General features: G+C 43.4%; 1 protein-coding gene across 1 annotated transcript in view; it reads right to left on the bottom strand.

The window, feature by feature from the left end:
- Positions 1 to 5,465: 5,465 nt before the first annotated feature.
- Positions 5,466 to 21,856, bottom strand: part of LOC310638376 (nuclear receptor ROR-beta-like) — a 57,090-nt gene continuing 40,699 nt past the window's right edge. The window contains exons 3-10 of the mRNA XM_083359412.1: positions 21,191 to 21,332; positions 19,240 to 19,653; positions 14,829 to 14,950; positions 13,458 to 13,590; positions 12,437 to 12,544; positions 10,599 to 10,709; positions 8,017 to 8,129; positions 5,466 to 6,483 (exon numbers count right to left, since the gene is read on the bottom strand). Of these exons, the coding sequence (XP_083215538.1) occupies positions 6,322 to 6,483; positions 8,017 to 8,129; positions 10,599 to 10,709; positions 12,437 to 12,544; positions 13,458 to 13,590; positions 14,829 to 14,950; positions 19,240 to 19,653; positions 21,191 to 21,332 (1,305 nt within the window). The 3' untranslated portion in view covers positions 5,466 to 6,321. The remainder of the gene's footprint in view (positions 6,484 to 8,016; positions 8,130 to 10,598; positions 10,710 to 12,436; positions 12,545 to 13,457; positions 13,591 to 14,828; positions 14,951 to 19,239; positions 19,654 to 21,190; positions 21,333 to 21,856) is intronic.

The raw sequence follows: 21,856 nt of genomic DNA, 5'->3' as shown, positions 1-21,856 counted from the left end.
TTACAATTCTTGCTCACTTAACTAGAAATGTTGACACATTGATGGAATAATAATAGGATGCCAAGCCGAAGATTCTACTATTTGCAGGCAATACCTTACGTTTTACAGCTAAATCAGTTCCATTCCTAGTGGGGGTGGTGTGACAGAGGGCCGTGGAGCTGAACGTGCACAACTACTGTAAAAAGGTAAAGGTAAAGTTTCCCCCGCACATGCGTGCTAGTCGTTTCCGACTCTAGGGGCCGGTGCTCATCTCCGTTTCAAAGCCGAAGAGCCAGCGCTTGTCCGAGGACGTCTCCGTGGTCATGTGGCCGGCATGACTAGAGACGGGACAAATAACTCTAGACAGGCAAATACTTTCTGTCCAAGAATGTCCCCAAAATGGCTGGCTGGGGATTTCTGGGAGTTGAAGTCCACATATCTTCAAGTCACCAAGGTTGAAAAACACTGCTTTCAACAATGTCGTGATGTATGAATCCAGCTCCACTTAAGGAACCATACAGTTAATGGAAGAAACTAAAACGAAAAACTGCTTCCCACAGTTGCTGCAACAGTGAGATAGGCGGCATAAAAATTGAATAAGCAAACAGCTGGTTTAGCACAATATGTGAATACCATATAACTGATGGCACTTTATAGCTCATACAGTGATGAATTCACCACTGTTTCATGCTACACACTGAAGAGCAGTTATTTGTAGCTATTTTTTAAAAAAAAAAAACACACACAAGGAAAAGTGGGGGGAAAAAACACTCGATCCCATTTTTCCACTCCGTAAACCATTTTTATTTTGCTCGACTTGAACGTTCTTGTGTAATACTGTATACATCTATCTTTCTAGACATCTTATCGAAACATTTTATTTAAATACATAACATTTTTTAAAGTTTTATGAAAAAGTCCTGTTTTTCTGCGCTGCTCCCTCTCCCTCCCCACTTTTAAATAAATATTTACTGTAAGCTTTCTTGTTTCAAAGCAAATTGGCCCCTAATAGAAAGTATAGGACTTCTTTTCCTTTAAAAAAATAGAAATTACCATTTTACACAACAAAACATTCAATGCAAACAGAAGCTGTTCTTCACCCTAACTCTAAAATTATTTTCTTGTCTGTCCTTTAGTGTGTGTGTGTGTGTGTGTGGTGTGATGTATCCTTCCCCACTCCAATAGCCCTGCTGGCTGAGGACTATGGGCCCTGAAGTCAACATTTTTGCAGGACATCAGGTTGGGAAGATCCATATAGTTTAATAAATGCACACTTATGGTACCATATGTTTCATTCAAAACATAAAGCATGAAAACCGGGCTGCAGATGTATGTATTTTTCTGTTTGCACCAATATTCACAAATATACTTTATACCAATCAACCTTTTCTTCTCTTCATAGATAGTGTGAGGGTTCTAGAGGTGATAAAATGCACATCTAAGCTTTCATTTTTTCTTAAAAAAAGAATTATATAGATATATATGCATGTGTTTATGTAGAACTATATAGAAAGCATCATTTAGGAAGGAATGACCCCTCATTGTATGGCCTGGAAATTCACGTCATCTTTATAAATTCCTGAAAAACTGTTGCCCACTAAGTTTTCTTTCCTTGTAACCTATTTTTCAGGTCCACAGTGAATCATGGGCTAGAAAAATAAATCATTTTTGCTTTCTAGAATTTGAGAAGATGTACTCAAACAATCACATTCCAGAAATGAACAGGTATGTACAGAGGTGCTGAGTTTCACAATAAGTAATTCTCTCCTGAACTCTCACCATTTTATTGCTCAGAATCAAATTCCAGATTTTGGATGCTTAACAACTAAAAAAGGGATTATCTATTCTACAAATCTATGCTTGTTTTAAACAATTTTGGTTGTTATCAGTGCTTTTTTTGTAAGAAAAAAGGTGCCGGAACACACATCTTGTTTTATTTATGAAAATTATATATTCAGTTCTTAGTAGGACCACTGGTCGAGATGTAATTAGTATTTTTTTTTCATTTTTAAATTTGGGGGTCACACTTTTACACTAAAAATTTTAAAAAGATTTTCAATTCACCAACAATTTTTTAAAATAAAGAAATTATTTACCTTTCGCATGTAGTCAATTACTGTACACACACACACACACACACACGCACATCAGTTGTATAACGAAACATAATGGTCGCCGCACTCAGCATGCGACCACACAATCACAAGCCGAGCAGTGCCACAAGCCGAGCAGCGCCATCACAACCAGTACGGACAAAGTACACATGCATCGGACTCAACACACAAGCAGCCTGCATGCACCGTTTTAATGATTTTCCCGCCAACCTGCTACACTCAACAGGGCGATTCAAGTCCACATGGACCAAACATCAAATTTTCAAAAGTTACTTTTAAAACTTAGAAAATCCATCAAAAAAAAAGGTGCTGGAACTCCGTTCCGGTGGGTTCTATGACAAAAAAAGCACTGGTTGCTATGGTTTCTTGTAGTCAGGCTCAGCAACTATACTTGAAGAAGGGGCTTAGATTTTTGTTTTTTAAGAGATGCACCCCAAATCATAGGTCTTCTAATTCCCTGGGTAAAGGTATGATTAATAAATCAATTTCTTACATCAAAGTTGGAAAATTTGCCTCAATTCCTGCCTATTGTTGATAGGCTCTAAAATACACATTTGTTTCTGGTTAATGTCTAAAGCCCAGTGCATGTTGGTTGGAAAATTTTAATTTGTAGACCAACTGTCATAAAGCAGGGGGAAAAATGGAAAATGTCTCTGGATTTTAATCCCATAAAAGTTCCAATCTCATCATAGGATAGAGACATGTTGATATTTTGGCACAGTACAACGAAACACATGCCAACTAATTGGAGAATATTCTTAAAAATTGTAACTTTTGAAGTCAAGAGAAAAGTGTATACTTTTTTAAAAAGTAAGAATGCCATTGGAGGCTGAGAGGAACCCTAAAACATGTAGTTTGTTTGCCAGCATAAGTAATGATTTGTAAGGAAAAAAACGTTAGATTTTTATGTAACCTTGAAGTATTTCCCGTTTCTCTGAAGTAAATGATGCTTTGTCTGTTCCAGATAAGGGTATTCATGTCCACACATACACCTGTGTTTCACAACCTTATCAACTTGAAGATGTCTACAGTTCAATTCTCAGAATTCACCAGTGAAACATGCTGGCTGGAGAATTCTGGGAGTTGAAGTCCACACATCTTCAAATCGGTAAGGCTGATAAACACTGACCTACACGACTAAAGGTCAGTGTTAAATTTCTTCTCCTAACCCACCACCAGAATGCTGCAGACCCCCCCCCCCTTTATGCCTCCAAGAACCCATTCACCCCACTGTCCCAACCCACAGAAATACAAATGGTGATTCATATCCTGTGTGTTGAAAGATTCCCAGCATTTAGCCCACCAGTTAAAAAAGAAGAGCAAATGAAATTGTTTCATTGAAAGGCAAAGCCCTTTCTTGCTAGAGGTCTGTACTGAATTGTCCAGAAATCAAGCTGTGCTGCAGATGGAGAAGTTAAAAGGAAAAACGAATTTGAAATCAAGGGAATGTAGAACTGATCTCAGCCTTGGGTAAAAACTAGAGAAGCAAAAGGCAAGATCCCGAATCGAATGAATAATTCAGAGGGCTGGGAAAATGGAGTATTTTCTGGAATTCTGAACACCTAATTTCTCATTTTACAGCATCTGGGCACTGCAGCCATTACAAGTAATCCTCAACTTGTAGTGAGGATTAGTGACCATTCAAAATTACAATGTCACTTAAAAAGTAACTTAGGACCGTTTCCCACATTCATCACCGCTAGAGCATCCCCATGGGCAGGGGTCAGCAACCTGAAACAGTGAAAGAGCCACTCGGAACCGGTTGCCTCACAAAAGGAAAAACTGGGAGCCGCAAAAAATGTGTGCACATGCACATACATGCGTGCATGTGCAGAACAGGGTTTGACTGAAGAGTGGAGCCAAGGCGAGATATGCACCTACCCTGCATATTTGAATTGATTGGTTGAACTTTTTTAGTCCCACTTTTTTTTTTTGTACTGCACATGGCAGAGGACTGGGAACCGCAAGAGACGGCTGAAAGAGCCGCATGCGGCTCCAGACCCGCGGGTTGCAGACCTGTGCCCATGGGGCAACGGATTCATATTTATGATGCAGTGTCCATGTGATCAACTTTTGTGACCTTCTGACAAGCAAAGTCGATGGGGAAGCCAGATTCACTAAGCAACTGTCTTACGAACTTAAGAAGTGCAATGATTCACTTAATAACTGTGGCAATGAAGGTTGTAAAATGAGGCAAAGCTCACTTAACAACTGTCTTGCTTAACAACGGAAATGTTGGGGTGTCAATCAAGGATTACCCACCTTGCTGAAGCTAGCAGAGGTTACACCCCGCAACCTGATTCAGAGAGCTGAATCCATTCTCTCCTTCATCCCAGAATAGAAGACATTGCTAATTTTAGGGATTTAGGAATTGATGGCCCTCCATAAACTGTAAAGCTACCACTGCTAGAAACACCACCAAACAGGACCAAAAGGGTACAGGTAATCCTTGACTTACAATTCGTTTAGTGACCATTTGAAGTTGCAGCACTGAAAAAGAGACTTATAATCAGTCCTCCCACTTAAGACCATCACAGCGTTCCCATGGTCATGTGATCAAAATTTGGGCACTTGGCAACCAGCATGGGATTTATGACGGTTGCACTGGCCCTGGGTCATGTGATTGCCATTTGCAACCTTCCCAATTGGCTTCCGACAAAAGTCCATAGACAAAGCTGGATTCACTTAACAACCGCAGCGAGACATTTAACAACCATGACAAAAACGGTTGCAAAATTGGGCATGATTCAGTTAACAACCGCCTTGCTTAGAAACAAAAATTATGGTCCCAACTGTGGCTGTCTTAGGACAATTTGTTTGGGCTTCTAGCAGCATCTGAAAGGTTAAACAGGTTCGCCATTAGTTTGAAGAAAGCAGCCATGCCATTTAAGCTGGTGTTGGAGGTGCCGCCGAGTTTGAACAGGAGAAAAATAACTACCCTGCAAATGTGAGCTATTGGGTTGGTCTTTTTATCATCTGGTTGATTCTACAGTATGGCGCAGGCCCGAAGGAAGGAAGGCCTGTTCATCATTCATGTGGTGAACCGATACCAAGCAAGGTCTCCTTCTAATGGGCTCCTGCACATGAATGAAACATTGAATGAAACTTTCTTGGGCTCCCAAAGGGTTTATATAATAGGGAGAAAGAACAAACATGATGTAGCAGCAGTCTTGGCAGAGAGGGACTGATTGCTACAGAACAGCATTTTTGAACCTGGGAGATTAAGATATGCTAGGGAATTCTTGGATTTGAAGTCCACATATTTTAAAACTTGCCAAGTTTGAAAAAAGCACTGCTTTAGAAGCAATTGGATCATTCCTCATCTAGCTTGGCAGCCAGGTATGGTTTAACTCCAGCATCCATCCTCCCCAGCCAGGCCAATCACTGAGGATAATGGCCACTAAAGTCCAATGTCATCCAGAGGCCATCCATGTTTTTCTTTAAACTGATGCTTTTCCAGTTACTTTGACAGCAGCAGTGTTTGTTGATGAGAAATACATCCTGGTTTGCTACGAACTTTACACTTCCTTTTTTCCCCTCTTAGAGGGTCCAGCCCTCCCGCTGCCCCCGAGAGTCGGAAACACAATTAAATTAAAAGTTCTTTTCTCCCCACATATCCTTCTCCCCACCACCACCTCTGTCCCAGTGTAAACTCTGTGTATGTGTGCGTTTGTGTCTTTTTCTCTTCCCATAGATTTCCATCCTCACGTTGAACAAGTCCGCAAGGTCTGGTTTTCCTTCTGTACGTCCAGTGTCCTATCCTTCGAACCATGCCAGGGAAAAGCAGAAACCAGCAAAAATATACAATATTTATCCACACAGCTGGGCCTAAAGAGGCGTTTTTTGGTTGGGCATCAGCTGGCTGTAAGTCTCATGAGTTTGGGTGGATGTATTCACATGCCAGGGCAGAGAAACATGTTCTGCTGAAACATGCTTTTGAGGGAAGGGTAGGAATTCTTAATAACAGTATTAATGTGGGATATTCTCTACCGAATGTCATTTCACATTCATTTCACCAGTATGCCCAAAGTCCGCTGGATCCTTAAAAAGGTGCAATTACATTCAACAGTGACTGCAGATCACCACAGATCAACTGCAAGAGGTTGAGGAGGAAAGCCAGGGCCACGTGATCTTGTGGTTGATCCTTGATTTAAAATAAACCACAGGGGTTACTCTGCTTTCCCCATTCCGGAAGCCATAAAAGTTTTTTTGCTCTGCGAATTCTGCTTTAGCTCTCCTGAGGGCTGCTGTAATGGAACTCCGAATTGAACACTTCTTTGTAGAGGGGAGGGAAATTTTTGGCCGTCTCCGGATGGACAAGGCGGAAAAGTTCCAGCTTATCTAAGTGAAGGCTGCAGATGGTCTTCATCAAGGGGAGCTTGGCAACCATCTGTGGGAAAAGGAGATGGGTTAGAGCAGGGACCTTGGAGGCTGTTAATTGAAAAAACAAAATCTGGAACTCCTGCTGCTGATTCAGAAGCAAAACTCCATGATAGAAATTTGGCTGGTTTTGAACGTTTCCCTCCCTTCCTCTCATGAAACTCCATCAAGTTCCTCCACTGAAACTCAGAATACAGTTGGGGAAAAACTGGTGTTAGATTACAGGGCTCACAGTGAGATCGACCAATTGTGAAGAAATAGAGGGAGGAGACCAAACGTATACGCTGCATATACTAAATGAAGAAAAGAAAAAAATACAGATAGTCCTCAACTTACAACCATTTTTAGTGACTAAAGTTACAATGACACTGCAAAAGTGGCTAATAACCATCCTTGCAACTGTGCAGTAGTCCTTGAGATACGAAGGGTCACTTAATGACTATTATAAAAGACCCCCACCAAGCTATTTACAACCCCACTTCATTTCAAAGTTACGGCCCTGTAGCGCTCTTGCAGTCATTCACCCTTATGACCAAATGCAGCCATGCTACAAGGCTCCCCCACCCTCCTCTCCATCTTGTGTCTCCGGGACCCCACAGGCCTTGGGCCTACTCCCCAAATGCCTGTCAGCCATTGCACACTTAACTTTTGAAGAACTCCAGACCTCACTTTGGGGAAGGAGGTCAGGCCACGTCTCCCTGGGACATGTGGCTGCCTCCTGGAAGTGGCCCTCACTTTCAGTGCACCCACAATTTCTTGCAGGTGGGGCAAAATGGCGTCCACTTGCATGAGGCTGCTGCATAGCCAAAGGTTGAACCATTCCATTTTGCTGCCTTGACGCGGTCTCCAAGGGCCTCCCCAACTCTGTGCTCTGCTTAATCTTCCACATATTCATTTAACAGCCCCATTAGGAAGAGAAGGGGGTGGAGGTTGTTAATTGAGGCCTTCTCACTTAATCGTATCACCACTTATGACCATAATGGGCAGTCTTCATTACAGTATCTCAAGGACCACCTCAAGGACTACCTGTAAAGCACTCTTTATTGCATGCTGAAAAGGGACTAATAAAACACTGTGGTCTTTAAAGGGTTAATTGAAGGAGACAGCCTTTTCTTTGTATGCCAATCCGTGGCATCTGTCCTCAAGGGGGACTGCAGGGAGGTGAAAAAGTCAAGCTGATGGACAAAAGCATGCAATCCAGCCACATAATGTGTCAACTCACATAAAAAGGGACAAGATTCTGATTGCATGGCTGTGGCCACCATCTTATTTGACTCTTCCTGCAGACACCCCTGTCTGCCTTGAAGGATACTCCATTCATTCCATCTATCCCTCATTTTTCCCTGGGCTCAAGAGTTGGCCAACATTTGGCCTGTTGAAACCAAACAGGGTTGTTCTGAGCTCCCTTTGTTTAATTTGTTTTCTCATCAATAGCTATTGAATATTTGGAAACCTTGGACTTAGCCCCAAGGTGTACCAATATATTTCTCTCCTGTGTTAGTCTGTGCCTCTCCCATTTAATTCTTTAAAATGTTGTATTTACCTTGGAGAGCCTGTCTTCATTGGCATTTTTCTTTTGAATCTCGTGCTGGAGAGCCGTGTAGACCTTACCCTGGAGTTTTTGTACCTTTTTGGACTCAGAGAGCCAAGGCCGATCTAAGAAAGGATAGCACATGTTGGAGTTTCTTAGAATTGCAAAATTGCAGGAAAAAAACAACACATACTTCCTGTTATTTCCAATTGTAACAGCTATTCTCTAGAAAGCATGCGTGTGTATGTGGTGAGGTTCACAAAGGGCACTAAGGCATAATGTGATCTGTTTATTTTAGGCCTAGCTTTAATCCAGTGTGGCTTGTAAAAACATGATTTATGCAGTGGAGGGATTCAGCCAGTTCGCACCAGTGTGACAGAACCGGTAGCTAATTTTTTGTTGCCCAGGCCCAGAATGGACTTCCGGAAGCGGCATCCGCACAGAGAACCGGTTGTTTACATATCTGAATCCCACCGCTGGATTTATGGCTTATGGGGAGGTGGACATCCATCCATTGTGGCTTATTCAGGGGGGAAAAACATAGTTTAAACCAATGTTTAAACCCAGACTCTGTGGATAAGTGTTTGTGAGAGAGCATAAGTGTACAATTGTGAGAAATGTGTTGCAGAGCAAGTCAATAAGGCAGACAATGCATTAAGTCCCACAAAAAACGTTACCCTACCTGATGGCCTTCACATGAGCTAGAATTACAGTTGTTGATTCTAATAAATCTTGAAGAATCTGGCTGGAAAGATTTACCAGAAAAGTGGACCATATATTTAGGCCCAACAAACTCTGTGTTGTATTTTAGTTTAATCAAACCTTTCTTTGCTGCAAACTCTACCACTGGTACCAAGAACGACCACCCTCCAGAGCAATGCTTGACCAGTATCCATGTACAAAGGATTTGTGGAAGCGCATCCTCAGTGCCTGAGACCCTCAAGAGCTGACTCTAGTCAAGAGAAGCCAACTGTACGCAATATGGATTCAGAAGGCGCTTTCTACGTTTGCAACCATAATTCTACAGGAGGAGTGGGCAATAACTGGTCTTCTAATGTTCTTTGTCTCCCAGTAGGCCTAAAAGCAATGTCAATAGCAGTAGCAATAACACTTAAATACTGCCCCACAGTGCTTTACAGCATTCTCTGGGCAGTTTACAATGCCAGCCTATTGCCCCCAACAATCTGGGTCCTCATTTTACTGACCTCGGAAGGATGGAAGGCTGAGTCAATCTTGAGCCCTGTCAGGATCAAACTCCAGGCTGTGATCAGAGCTTGCCTGCAATACTGAATTCTAACCATTGCGCCACCAGGGCAATGATAAGGATTATGGGAGTGACAGCCTAACATTATCTATTACCCATCTCTGTTCTATACTCTGTAGCAGGGTGGCAATTAATTTTCCCACGAGGCCACCTGAGAAACTGGGCCTGTATTGGAAGGCCACCACCGTCCTGCCCCGAACATTGCCCTCACCTTATCCTCCACTCACCCTCCCCTGCCCCAGACGCCCCACACTCACTACGAACACAGCGGGCCAGACTGGAACTGGCCATATGCCAGATGTGGCCCACAAGCCATAAAATGCCCAGGTCTGGCCTATGGTACTATCCATTTCTACAGACCACAATACTGTACACCTCTGTTCTACCTGTATTTCCCATCTCTGCTCTACAATCATGTTCTATTTCTTCCCTGAAGAGACATAGTTAGATGGCAGGAAACCTGATGGGCATATGGGAAATTCCAGGTGTTCCCTCTAGCATTTACAGGTTCCAGTTGTCCCTCCATTGGAGATGCTGAAGATCTATTGCCAGTCACAATAAACTCCCAGAATAAGCTTGTTGTTGTTGTTAGCTGCGAAGTTGTGTCTGACCCATCGCGACCCCATGGACAACGTTCCTCCAGGCCTTCCTGTCCTCTACCATCTTCTGGAGTCCATTTAAGCTCACACCTACTGCTTCAGTGACTCCATCCAGCCACCTCTTTCTCTGTCATCCCCTTCTTCTCTTGCCCTCAATCTTTCCCAGCATTAGACTCTTCTCCAGTGAGTCCTTCCTTCTCATTAGGTGGCCAAAGTATTTGAGTTTTAGCTTCAGGATCTGGCCTTCTAAAGAGCAGTCAGGGTTGATCTCCTCTAGGACTGACCGGTTTGATCCCCTTGCAGTCCAAGGGACTCGCAGGAGTCTTCTCCAGCACCATAGCTCAAAGGCCTCAATTCTTTGGCGCTCGGCGTTTTTTATGGTCCAACTTTCACAGCCATACATTGCAACTGGGAAGACCATAGCCTTGACTATACGCACCAAATACTTTAGACTTCAGCTCCCACAATCCTTTACTATTGGCCATGGACAGGAACTAATGAGAATTGGTCCCAGACATGTAAAGTCCAAGCTATCTACCTGGAGAATGGACAATCCTGGCTCAGCCAGGTGTCTGTAGTAACTCTGTAATCTCTGCAGCAGGAAACAGCTCTCATCACTGGCTAAGAGGAATAAAATGTTGATGCTGCTCCATAAACCAGCTCTCAATTCGTTTTGGATAGTGACAAATGTTAATCCAGTGTTTCTTCCCCTTCCCCTTTTGATCACATACCTGGTGTGAACAGGACAACTGCAGTGAAGAGTGCTACCTCTTCATCAGAGAGCTGCAGTCGGCAAAGATTCTTCCCCAGCTCAAAGATGGAACTGATCAGATCATCACAACCTAAGAAAATAAGGAGCCATTTAACTGGGATTTGAACATGAAGTTGGATAATTTCATATTTTCAAATCAAGGTACGCACTAATAGCTAATGGTTTTGCAGTACTGCAATTGTTTTAAAATCTTTCCATATCGTCCATTTAATACTGTGTTAAAGGACTAAGCTAGTTGTATATCTAACTTTTTTCAAGTTTATTTATTTTAAACACAGGTTTTTCTCACCATGGAGCTAGAATTACAACCGACTGACAGACTAATTCTCCATGCAGCTAACCAATGCCTGTTCCAAAACTGTTGGGGGACTATCAATTACACCTTCCAATAGAAAATTCCAAAACTTCTAAAAGTGTTGTGTTCCAATATCTGAGGGGTTGCCACAAAAAAGAAGAGGGAGTCAAACTATTCTCCTAAGCACCTGAAGGCAAGGAAACTAGTCAAGGAGAGAAGAAATCTAGAACTAAGGAGAAACTTCCTGACAGTTAGAACAATTAACCAGTGGAACAACCTGCCTCCAGAAGCTGTGAAAGCTCCAACACTGGAAACTTTTAAGAAGAGATTGAAGAACCATTTGTCTGAAATGGTATAGGGTTTCCTGCCTGAGCAGGGGGTTGGACTAGATGACCTCCAAGGTACCCTTCAACTCTATTCTATTCTATTCTATTCTATTCTATTCTATTCTATTCTATTCTATTCTATTCTATTCTATTCTATTCTATTCTATTCTATTCTATTCTATTCTATTCTATTCTATTCTATTCTATTCTATTCTAAAGAGGGGAGTCTTTTCCCGTCCTGGATCTCTCAACATTCACCTTCATTAAACGCATCCAGTGGATTTTATTGTCTTGAGAAGGGGAGGAAAACCTCTCCCATTTATTTCCTCAATCCATAATTTTATTTTTCCTCTCCACTTGCCTTGATGCATAATTTTATGGTGGTCTAATTTATTCGCCTGTTCTCTTCATTAAAAAAAAATCCCCAAATGTTGCAATATTTCTTCCAATTGCTTGAAAGAAATAGTTACTTCAATTCTACATCCTTTCCAATTCTATTATTCCAATTCTATTGGGTACATTATTTTATGTGCTTAACATGCATGCACACATATATGGTGACAAAGAGCACACAGAGAAGCAATCAGAAAGTTATAAAAGGTGCTCATTCATAGAATGGCTGAGGAATTCTGGGAGTTGAAGTCCACAAGTTATAAAAGAGCCAGGTTTGAAGACCCCTGGGCTAAACCATGCAAAAACTAACTGGTTAACCTAGCCAAGCTTACCATGTTCTGCAAATGTAACCACTGGGTCTTTAATCTGGGTGTCTGCAGGGAGGGGCGGTCAAAAACATGGTAGCCACAACTGTACAATCAAGGTTATACTCTTGTTTATGTGCATCATACACACATAAAAAACAGATGGGTTTCAATTGCACAGCTGCCATATTGACTGTTTTCATGCCTCCTGTGGACATCCTGTGGTGTGTGAGCACAGCCAATATATTATATATGGTGTAATTACCCTGCAGATTTGTATAAACATAATATATCAGCTGTTCCATGAATTTCTCTTTCCCCCCTCAAATTTTCACCCTTCTTAATGGTAAACCTAATTCCTCTCATTTCAGCCAGAAAGAGGCTAGATTGCAAAACATGATCACACTAAGATGGCCACCAACCAACTCAGAATGTCTCATTTGCATCTTCAGAAGGGCAACCCTCTCTGCTTTCTTACCGAGTGACTTAAACATCGGCATCCCAGCATATTTTCCTGCAAAAAGTACGGTGTTGTTCAATGGGTTGAAGGCCCGCATCATTCGGATGAGGAGAATCTCTAGACAACCTGATGAAGACCAAGGGTAGCAAAAAAAGCAGAAAGAAGGGAAGGAAGGGAGGGGGGAGGAAAGGAGGAAGGAAGGATATTTCCATAGTTGCAAGAACAACAATAAGGAAAAAGGAAGGTTGGGGGAAGCAGAGAAAAGGAAATCCACCCACATGTACGATTCCATATTATTAATTGGTAATAATGGTACATGTAATTTAAAATGTGGAAAGGTGAAAAATTGAAGCCAGAAGAAAGGAGTGGATGGAGCAGAAGAAGATAAAGCCAAAAAAAATGGGAGAAAAGGAGAAGGAGGTGGTTAGAGGTATCTTGGACCATTAGCTACTTCAAACAATGAAACTACCATCAGTAAGTAGCATGGGGCAAAGGTATCTCCACCCCTCATTTCTGCCCCCTTTCCTTGATAATTTGAATCCCCTGCCTACCCAGTAATCAGATGCTCCCAAGGTTTTATCAAAAACATCTATCAAGATGGGATTGATTTGTCCAATCTCATGAGTCCTTGGAGAAGAAACAGAACAGAAGCTTTCTTGTACAAGTGATCTGATCTATTTCTCCTCCTCCCCAAAGAGTAGGGTTTCACTCAACGGGCATGACTCCATCTTGACTTTTTTGATGCTCAACAAAATGACCATTTACACTCCAGCCACAGTTTCTTTCATTTCTTGAACAACTTCCAAGTCAGGGTTCCCAACCTTGGCAACTTTAAAATGTGTGATCTTCCAACTCCCAGAATTCCCCAGCCAGCATGTCTTAAAGTTGCCAAGGTTGGGAAACCCTGATCTAAACAAACCCTAACCCCAACATCCAAACCAGGGTTTCCAACTCTGGCAATTCTGGAGGTCCATGCATCTTAAAAGTTGCCAAGGTTGGAAAACCCTGATCTAAACAAACTTAACCTCAACTCTCTTACCTGCTTTGAGAAGAATGATTTGGTCATTCTGGCATAGCTCCATGAAGCCATCAATGCGCTTGGCAAACTCCACGATGTACTGGATGGCATTGGAAATCTGGACGGCACACTCTTGCCACATTACCTCGCAGTTCTGCAGGGCAGCAGATGGAGAAATGTCCATTAACATGAACAGTATTGAATGCCTGATGATACGTAAGTGATTATATACACATAGTCCTCATTCATATTCCTTCTGGGCCCCAAAGCTGAGATAAACCTCCATCCTGGCACCAGCCTAGCGTTGGGGCAGGTAATGGCCAGATGAAAGATCTAGTAGTGATTTCCATTAGAAAATGGAACATACTATCTGCATGTATGGGGGAGGGGGGGCATAAAAAAAGTCAGAGGTGGCCACCACCACCTGATTGAAGCCCTGTCCTTTACATACGCATGTGATGCACAGAAAAGGGGCAGGACATCCATTGTGCAGCTGTGACCACCATTCTGACTTTTTTGGCCACTCAAAAATGCCTTCGGAGTAAGCCTTCCTCCATGGAAGCATCCTGATTTGCCAGAAGGAGGAGCCTGAGGGAGAATGGTGATTTGCAGCCCTCCAAAAAGCTGGCTGAAGGACCCCCCACCTCCTTTCTGGCTATAGAACTCTATGGCTCTTTTGGTGGCTGAGTAATGTTTTGCAACCTTGACCATTCCCAGGAGTGTGGACTTTAAATGCCAGCATTCCTCAGGCAGCATGGCTACCGATGAGAATTCTGGGAGTTGAAGTCCACGTATCTGGAAGTCCCCAAGGGTGGGGAGCATTGGCATTAACACCTTCTTGGCCACTGAGACCTTTTTTTTTGGCAGTGGGAATGTTGACCTGTTGATAGACCTTTCCATTTGTAATAAAAAACCCTATTGATTTATTAAATTTATAAGACAAAATAACTGTCCTAGTTTTGATTCTCTAGGACTTTCCAATCTCTTCTGCTTGTGATAATATTGCTGTTGCTGCTTCTCTAAAATACTGTATCTATCATTCAGAAAGGCAATATCATGCTTTCCTTGAGTATGATAGAAAAGCATATTGTTTGTGGGGGGGAGCAGGAAGAAGAACTCAGTCACATACTCTCTTGTATATCCCATACAGTTGTTAAAATGGCAGCTAAATAGAAGCTCCATGTCTAGAAGCAGTATACCTTGCTATGGACAATCCGCTAGGTATGTTTTCTCCAACCTGGTTTTGTGACACTTCTGCTGTGAGTTCCACTAGCACAGGAGTGGGCAACTATGGCCCCTTTATGACCTGTGGACTTCAACGCCCAGAATTCCTAAGCCAGGTTGTAAAAATACAAGAGGGATTCCTAACCTAATCTTGCAGGAGACACTTACCGTGTTCTGCATGGTCCTTATCTCCTCCTGAGAGTAGAGTGTCCAGGCAAACCGCTGTAGCTCCTCGCTGGTGTACTGCAACGTCTCAAGGTGTGACTTTACCACATTCTGGGCTAGGCGCTCTGGCAATGCAACAAGCAAAGACTCTTAAGCATTGACCTATATTGCCAAACTAGAAAATTATTTGGCAGAGATGACTGTTTCACATGGGTCATACATAAATCACAGCAGTGTTAGACACTTGTTTGAGAAAAACCATCCTCCTGGATCTTTCTTCTTTGCATTAATGGATTCACTGATTCATATTGATTCATTCATTGTTTGGGGATTCTTTTATGAATGGATTTAGCTAAGTATCTCAGCCAACCCAAAGGAATTATCTTAGAACTGAATATGAAATAAAAAATATAAATATAAAGCCAGTTTGGCCTAGTGCAGGGGTCTTCAAACTTGGCCCTTTTATGACTCTAATGGCAGAAAGTGAAGAACTAAAGAGCCTCTTGTTGCGGGTGAAGAAGGAGAGTGCAAAACTTGGGTTGAAACTTAACATTAAGAAAACCAAGATCATCGCATCCGGTCCTCTCAATTCCTGGCAAATAGATGGGGAAGAAATGGAGGTAGTGACAGATTTTATTTTCCTGGGCTCCAAGGTCACTGCAGACGGGGACTGTAGCCAAGAAATTAAAAGACGCTTGTTCCTCGTGAGGAAAGCCATGGCAAATCTAGACAGCACACTAAAAAGCAAAGACATCACCCTATGAACAAAAGTGCGTATAGTCAAGGCTATGGTCTTCCCAGTTGCAATGTATGGCAGTGAAAGTTGGACCATAAAAAAGGCTGAGCGCCAAAGAATTGAGGCCTTTGAACTATGGTGCTGGAGAAGACTCCTGTGAGGCCCTTGGTCCGCAAGGCGATCTAACTGGTCAGTCCTAGAGGAGATTAACCCTGACTGCTCTTTAGAAGGCCAGATCCTGAAGCTAAAACTCAAATACTTTGGCCACCTAATGAGAAGGAAGGACTCACTGGAGAAGAGCCTAATGCTGGGAAAGATTGAGGGCAATAGAAGAAGGGGACGACAGAGAATCAGGTGGCTGGATGGAGTCACTGAAGCAGTAGGCGTGAGCTTAAATGGACTCCAGAAGATGGTAGAGGACAGGAAGGCCTGGAGGAACGTTGTCCATAGCGTCGCCATGGGTCAGACACGACTTTGCAGCTAACAACAACATGACTTGTGTAGTTCAATTTCCAGAATTTGTCAGCCAGGCACGCTGGCTGAGGAATTCTGGGCGCTGAAGTCCACAAGTCATAAAAGGCCCAAGTTTGAAGACCCCTGGTCTAGTGGTTAAGGCACCAGGCTAGAAAGCGGGAGACTATGAGTTCAAGACTCGCCTTAGCTATGAAAGCCAGCTGGGTAGCTTTGTGCCAGTCAACCTCTCTCAGCCCAACTCACCTCAGAGGGTAGTTGTTGTGGGGAAAACAGGAAGAGAAAGATGTCTTGGATATGTATGCCACCTTGAATTTTTTGTAAAAATAATAAAGGCGGGATACAAATAAATAAACCTTGCAAATGTGCTCTAAGGTCTGATTTGCTGTACAAAAATTAGCATGCACCGTGAGGAGTCAGAAAGCAACATTTTATTTGGTTTGAAATCCAACATCTATACAGCACAACCCATCTCAATATATCATGTCATGTCATAAACTCAGGAGCACATAATATTTGGCACCTCTGCGTGCCAACTATCGAATGTGGGGAAGGCAAAGAAGGAAGGGGTGGGGGATGGGGCAAGAACGATCCCACTAATCACTGTATGATAATTGATTACAGTTACATGACTGAGTAATTGAGAACAGTTAGATACTGAAATCAAAAAGAGGAGCTGATGTTAAACACCAAAGCAAGATAAATGGATTAAGCAGAAGCCAAGGAGAACATAAGGTTAGTTATTAACATTATCTATTTTAATTAGCTCTAGCTCCAGGATGTTTCACAAGTGTCTTTCCCATCAGCTATAACTGGTGGGAGATAGAGGGGATTATATTCAAGTTCTCTGCTCGCCAGACCTTTGTTCTACCCCTTAAATCAGGCATCAAGCATCTTTTGGGGATGGCACATTGGCCTTCTCAGATTCAGAGGAGGTGAGGCTTGATCCAGAAGATCTGGTAGGCGATCAGCTTTAGCAGTTAGGAGAGGAGTGACTGGCAAGATGCTAAAACAGTGTTTCTCAAGCTTGGCAACTTGAAGATGTGTGGACCTCAACTCCCAGAATTCCCCAATCAGCATGGTTGGCTGGGGAATTCTAGGAATTGAAGTCCTCACACCTTCAAATTGCCAAGATTTCTCCAAGTCTGTTCTGAAAGATCACCCAGCTGGAGGGCACATTGGAAACTCTGAAGAGCTTAGCAAAGATACCAACTTTAAAAGGATTTAGAGCTGACTTTAGGAAAGCCATTAAGGAGGGATTTGGAGAAGAGATCACACAGTCCAGAGATAGAAATGTGTGTGAGAAAGAAAGTTAAAAATAACTCTGCTTGATTGCCTTTGGTATAAGAGGGGACAGAGAGGAACTTAGACGCAACAATGAAGTCGCATTCTGGAATCCCAGCTTATCTGTTTCTTCACTTGGCCTATCTCCAAGGCCTGATGCCACGCTGCACCCGTGACCAGCCTTCCTTCCTTCCTTCCTTCCTTCCTTCCTTCGTTCCTTGACTTGTATGCTGCCCATCTCATCTAGATGTTAGATATTACAACACCCACTGGCAGTTGTTATCTTCATTGTAAGAACCAGCTGCACCAACCTTGACTCTGTGTTCCTGCATTTATTATTCCTGCTTGCATCCTGAGCCTCAGCAATTTCACCCTGGACCAGCTGATCAATCTTCTGGACAAATGAACTTCTGAACTATTGGGGACTATAATTACCCATGCTCTGTTTTGGGGTTTAGACATCACTCTTTCAGACAAGACCACAATCTCCTTGTAAATGTTGCAGGAATGCGCATGCAGTTGCACCCACCAACTCTCTCCCTGTTGGGTGTACGGATAGTCCTTGCTTAATGACCGGCTGCTTAGAGACGGTTTGAAGTTACAATGGACTTCACCAGAGTTACCTACGACCAGAGTTGCAATGGCCCTGCCCCCCCCCAGAGTCCTGCGATTGCATTTCAGGCACTTGGCAACTTGCTCACCTTTGTCGCCAGTTGCAGTGTTGCAGTCACATGACTATGATTTTTGGCAGTTTTTGCTGATTTCCAGTTATTTGCTGCCAGTTTCTGGCACAAAACATCCATTGAGTACAATGGGTTTGTTTAACAGCCACAGCGTCCTCTTAACAACCACCAGATTTGTCTGCTTATGAGAGTGTTTGCTTAACAACTGCCACAAAAGGATCATAAAATCAGGCGATTATGTGGTGACTTGCTTAACAACCACCATGACCTATGACTGTAATTCCAGGTTCACTTATGGCCAATTATGGTTAGACATTAAGGGCTATCTGTAATTAGTTGCTACGCTGGAGTAAATTGCTTGCAACCAGTTCAATGTACCTGCAATCAAGCTAAAACTGGACAGCTCAGGGATTATATTGAATTCTTGGGTGATCTGGCCATAGTGAGCAGGTCGATGAAGTAAGGTGGTTAACTTAGGAAATATTCTGTGGTTGTTTTGTTTTTAAAGGGTTTGTTCTACTTGGTAGCATAAACAATGGTTTTTAGATATATCTGGTCTTTGACTAACAATAGTTCATTTAATGATTCGAGTTTACAATGGCACTGAAATAGTGACTAATGACCATTTTTCTCACTTATGACCACTGCAACATCCCCATGGTCACGGGATCGAAGTTCCAACCCGTGGCAACTGACTCATATTTATGACGGTTGCAATGTCCTGGGTCATGTGATTGCCCTTTGCAACTTCTGACAAGCCAAGTCAATAGGGAAGCCAGATTCACTTAACAACCATATTACTAATTTAAAGTTGTTCACTTAACAACTATGGCAAGAAAGGTCATACAATGGGGCAAAACTCACTTAAGAAATGTCTCACTTAGCAACAGAAATTTGGGGCTCAATTGTGGTCATAACTTGAGGACAACATGTATTTTCCACCTCAAATATCCACTGATTTTAGCAAATATATTCAGAAAGAGCTCTGGAGTTTGCAAAAAAAAAGAAAAAAGGTTTGGGATTGTTTCCAGCTCTTGTGCTACAAAAAGTCTAACCTTCTTTAAATTATTAAAGACTCCAAGGTACAATCAGGACTAGAAGCATGCAGGGACACAGAGGGGACAATACAGCACGAATAAAGCTGGCAGCCTCTACAATGGCTAGCAGTGGCCTTCGTCTCTCCTCCTCTGCGCTGAAAGAGATTTGGCTGCCAGAAGCAGAGGGCATTTATTATACTAACCCACTTCCATCACTGAAATGTCTGAAGTCAACGCGTTGCTTTCAAGGGGGCCATGAGGAAAGAGGCTAGGCTCCAGCATGAGCTCGTAGATGGACTCCTGTTTGATGAACTTTGCGTCGCTGATATCAGTGCTGGACTGGTCGGGCGATGGCTGCGCCGAGGTCAGAAGATCCAGGTTGTAGTAGCTGCTGTTCCCCTCGGGGCTCAGGGGAAAATCAAACAGGAAGCTGTCTGACAACATGGAGATGTCATCCAGGTCAGAGAGTCCGCTGCTCACGCTGGTGGTGTAGACCCTCGACAAGGTCTCTGGGTCATCCTTGGCCCCCACGCCTTGTTCTTGGCTCTGTTGGTGTTTCTGGACCTCGGCATAGAGGCTGTCCCGCTGCTTCTTGGACATGCGGCCGAACTTTACTGCTGCAAGCCAATTAGGGCAAAACACAGAGAGCAAAGCCGAAAGTGAGGATGGCCACTCTTGAGCCCCGCCCCCCGAAAGAGTGATGGTGAGCCTATGACACGCGTGTCAATGGTGACCCACCACAACGGTTTGGGTGACACATTAGCACTTGCTTAACGACCACTGCAAAAAAGGTCATAAAAATAGGTCGGTTCTGTGGGCGACCTGCATTACGACCATCAGGACTTAACGACCATAACAAGTAGGCCCCATTAGGTTTGCAAGTCAAGCACTATAGGTAGTCCTCGATTTACAACAGTTCATTTAGTGACTGTTCAAAGTTACAACAGCTCCCCCCCCAAAAAAAAGTGACGAGCATTTTTCACACTTATGACTGTTACGGTATCCCCGTGGTCACGTGTTCAAAATTCAGACACTTGGCGACTGACTCATATTTATGACGGCCGCAGTGTTCTGGGGTCATGTGATCTCCTTTTGCAACCTTCTGAGAACCGAGTTACTTTCTTAAAAAATTGCAGTGATTTACTTAACAACGGTGGTAAGAAAGCTCGTAAAGTGGGGCAAAACTCATTTAACAAGTGTACAATTTTGGGCTCAGTTTTGGTCATAAGTTGAGCACGACCTATGATGAATCTTGCAGCTGGAATATTTCCTTTTGGACAGGGTTGGCACAGCAGTAGAGAGAAATGCGAACTTCCTTCTGCCAATACTCTCCCGGATCTCTTTCTGATTAACAGAGTTGGAAGGAACCCTGGAGGTCTTCTAGTATGCTGCCTTTCTTTGACCTCCAAGCCCCCCCCCGCCCCCCCCTATCGTGCATTTTATAGCCACATCAATTTCTAACACCAGGCAGTGGAGTTTGACTAAACGGAGGCCACGCTTTTAGATGGCTGTTGAAACAGCTCAAAGATAATCTAAACACCCTGTTGCGTTTAGGTTAGAATGACAGTGTGGTTGAACAGCCGAGTTATTCCTGAGCTAGCTTAAGAGAAAAGAAGGACTCGGGGTGACATGACAGCCGTCTTCCTATATTTCAGGGGCTGCCTCAAAGAAGAGGGGGTCAATTTATTTTCCAGAGCCTGAAGGCAAGACAAGAAACTAATGGATGGAAACTCATCAAGGAATTAAGGAGAAACTTCCTAAAAGGAAAGGCAGTTAATCAGGGCTACGGCTTGACTCCCAGAGGTTTTGGGTGCTCCATCACTGGAGCTTCGGCTGGACAGCCATTTGGGCAGAATAGCAGAGGGTCTCCTGCCTGAGCAGGGGCTTGGACTAAAAGACCTCCCAACCCTATTATTCTATGTATTAGTCCAACCCTTTGCTCAATCAGGAAAACCCATAGACCACAATGGCAAACTGAACTCCTAGATTAGCTTACACGCTTCATGGAGGAACTTGTGGCTTCCTGCATCCATGTTTGGAACCCTATTTGCTGCCTCCAGGATTCTGCCTCTCCTTTTATAACCCTGAACCATTCTGATGCCGTTCTCCCACTGGTTCACCAGTCTCAGCCATCAGGCTAAATCCAGCACTCACCATCACGGGACATGCCCAGCGCCAGGCACTTCTGCAGCCGGCAGTGCTGGCACCGATTTCGGTTGGTCCTGTCGATCAGGCAGTTCCTCTGCCGTGAGCAAGAGTAAGTGGCGTTATTCTGTTGGCTTCTGCGGAAAAAACCCTGCAGAAAAAAAGGAGGAATATCAGCTCTCAGATTTGCAACAAACTGGGGGAACGGCGTATTACAGAAGACGGCTGGTCGGCAACTACGGCTGCGCGACACCAACCGCCCATTTCAAAGAAGCTTCAAATGCACAGCATCTCTGTGCATGGTCTCATGAATTAAAGGAAGAACAGAGACTTGAGCAATTCAGAATAATTAATCAGTGGAACACCCTGCCTCCAGAAGTGAAGTTTTTAAGGAAATATTGGACAACCATTTGTCTGAAATGGTAAAGGGCAGGGGTAGGCAACCTTGGCTTTTATGACTCGTGGACTTCAACTCCCAGAATTCCTGAGCCAGCCATGCTGGCTCAGGAATTCTGGGAGTTGAAGTCCACGAGTCATAAAAGAGCCAAGGTTGCCAACCCCTGGTATAGGGCTTCCTGCCTGAGCAGGAGGTTGGACTAGAACAGGGTTCCCCAACTCCCGGTCCGTGGACCAGTACCGGGCCACGGCATGCCAGCAACCGGTCCGTACAAAAAA

Source organism: Vipera ursinii (genome assembly GCF_947247035.1).
Source record: "Vipera ursinii genome assembly, chromosome: 1".
Classification (NCBI taxonomy): Eukaryota; Metazoa; Chordata; class Lepidosauria; order Squamata; family Viperidae; genus Vipera; species Vipera ursinii.
The sequence above is the reverse complement of the archived record's forward strand: the minus strand, read 5'-3'. Positions and strand labels throughout refer to the sequence as shown.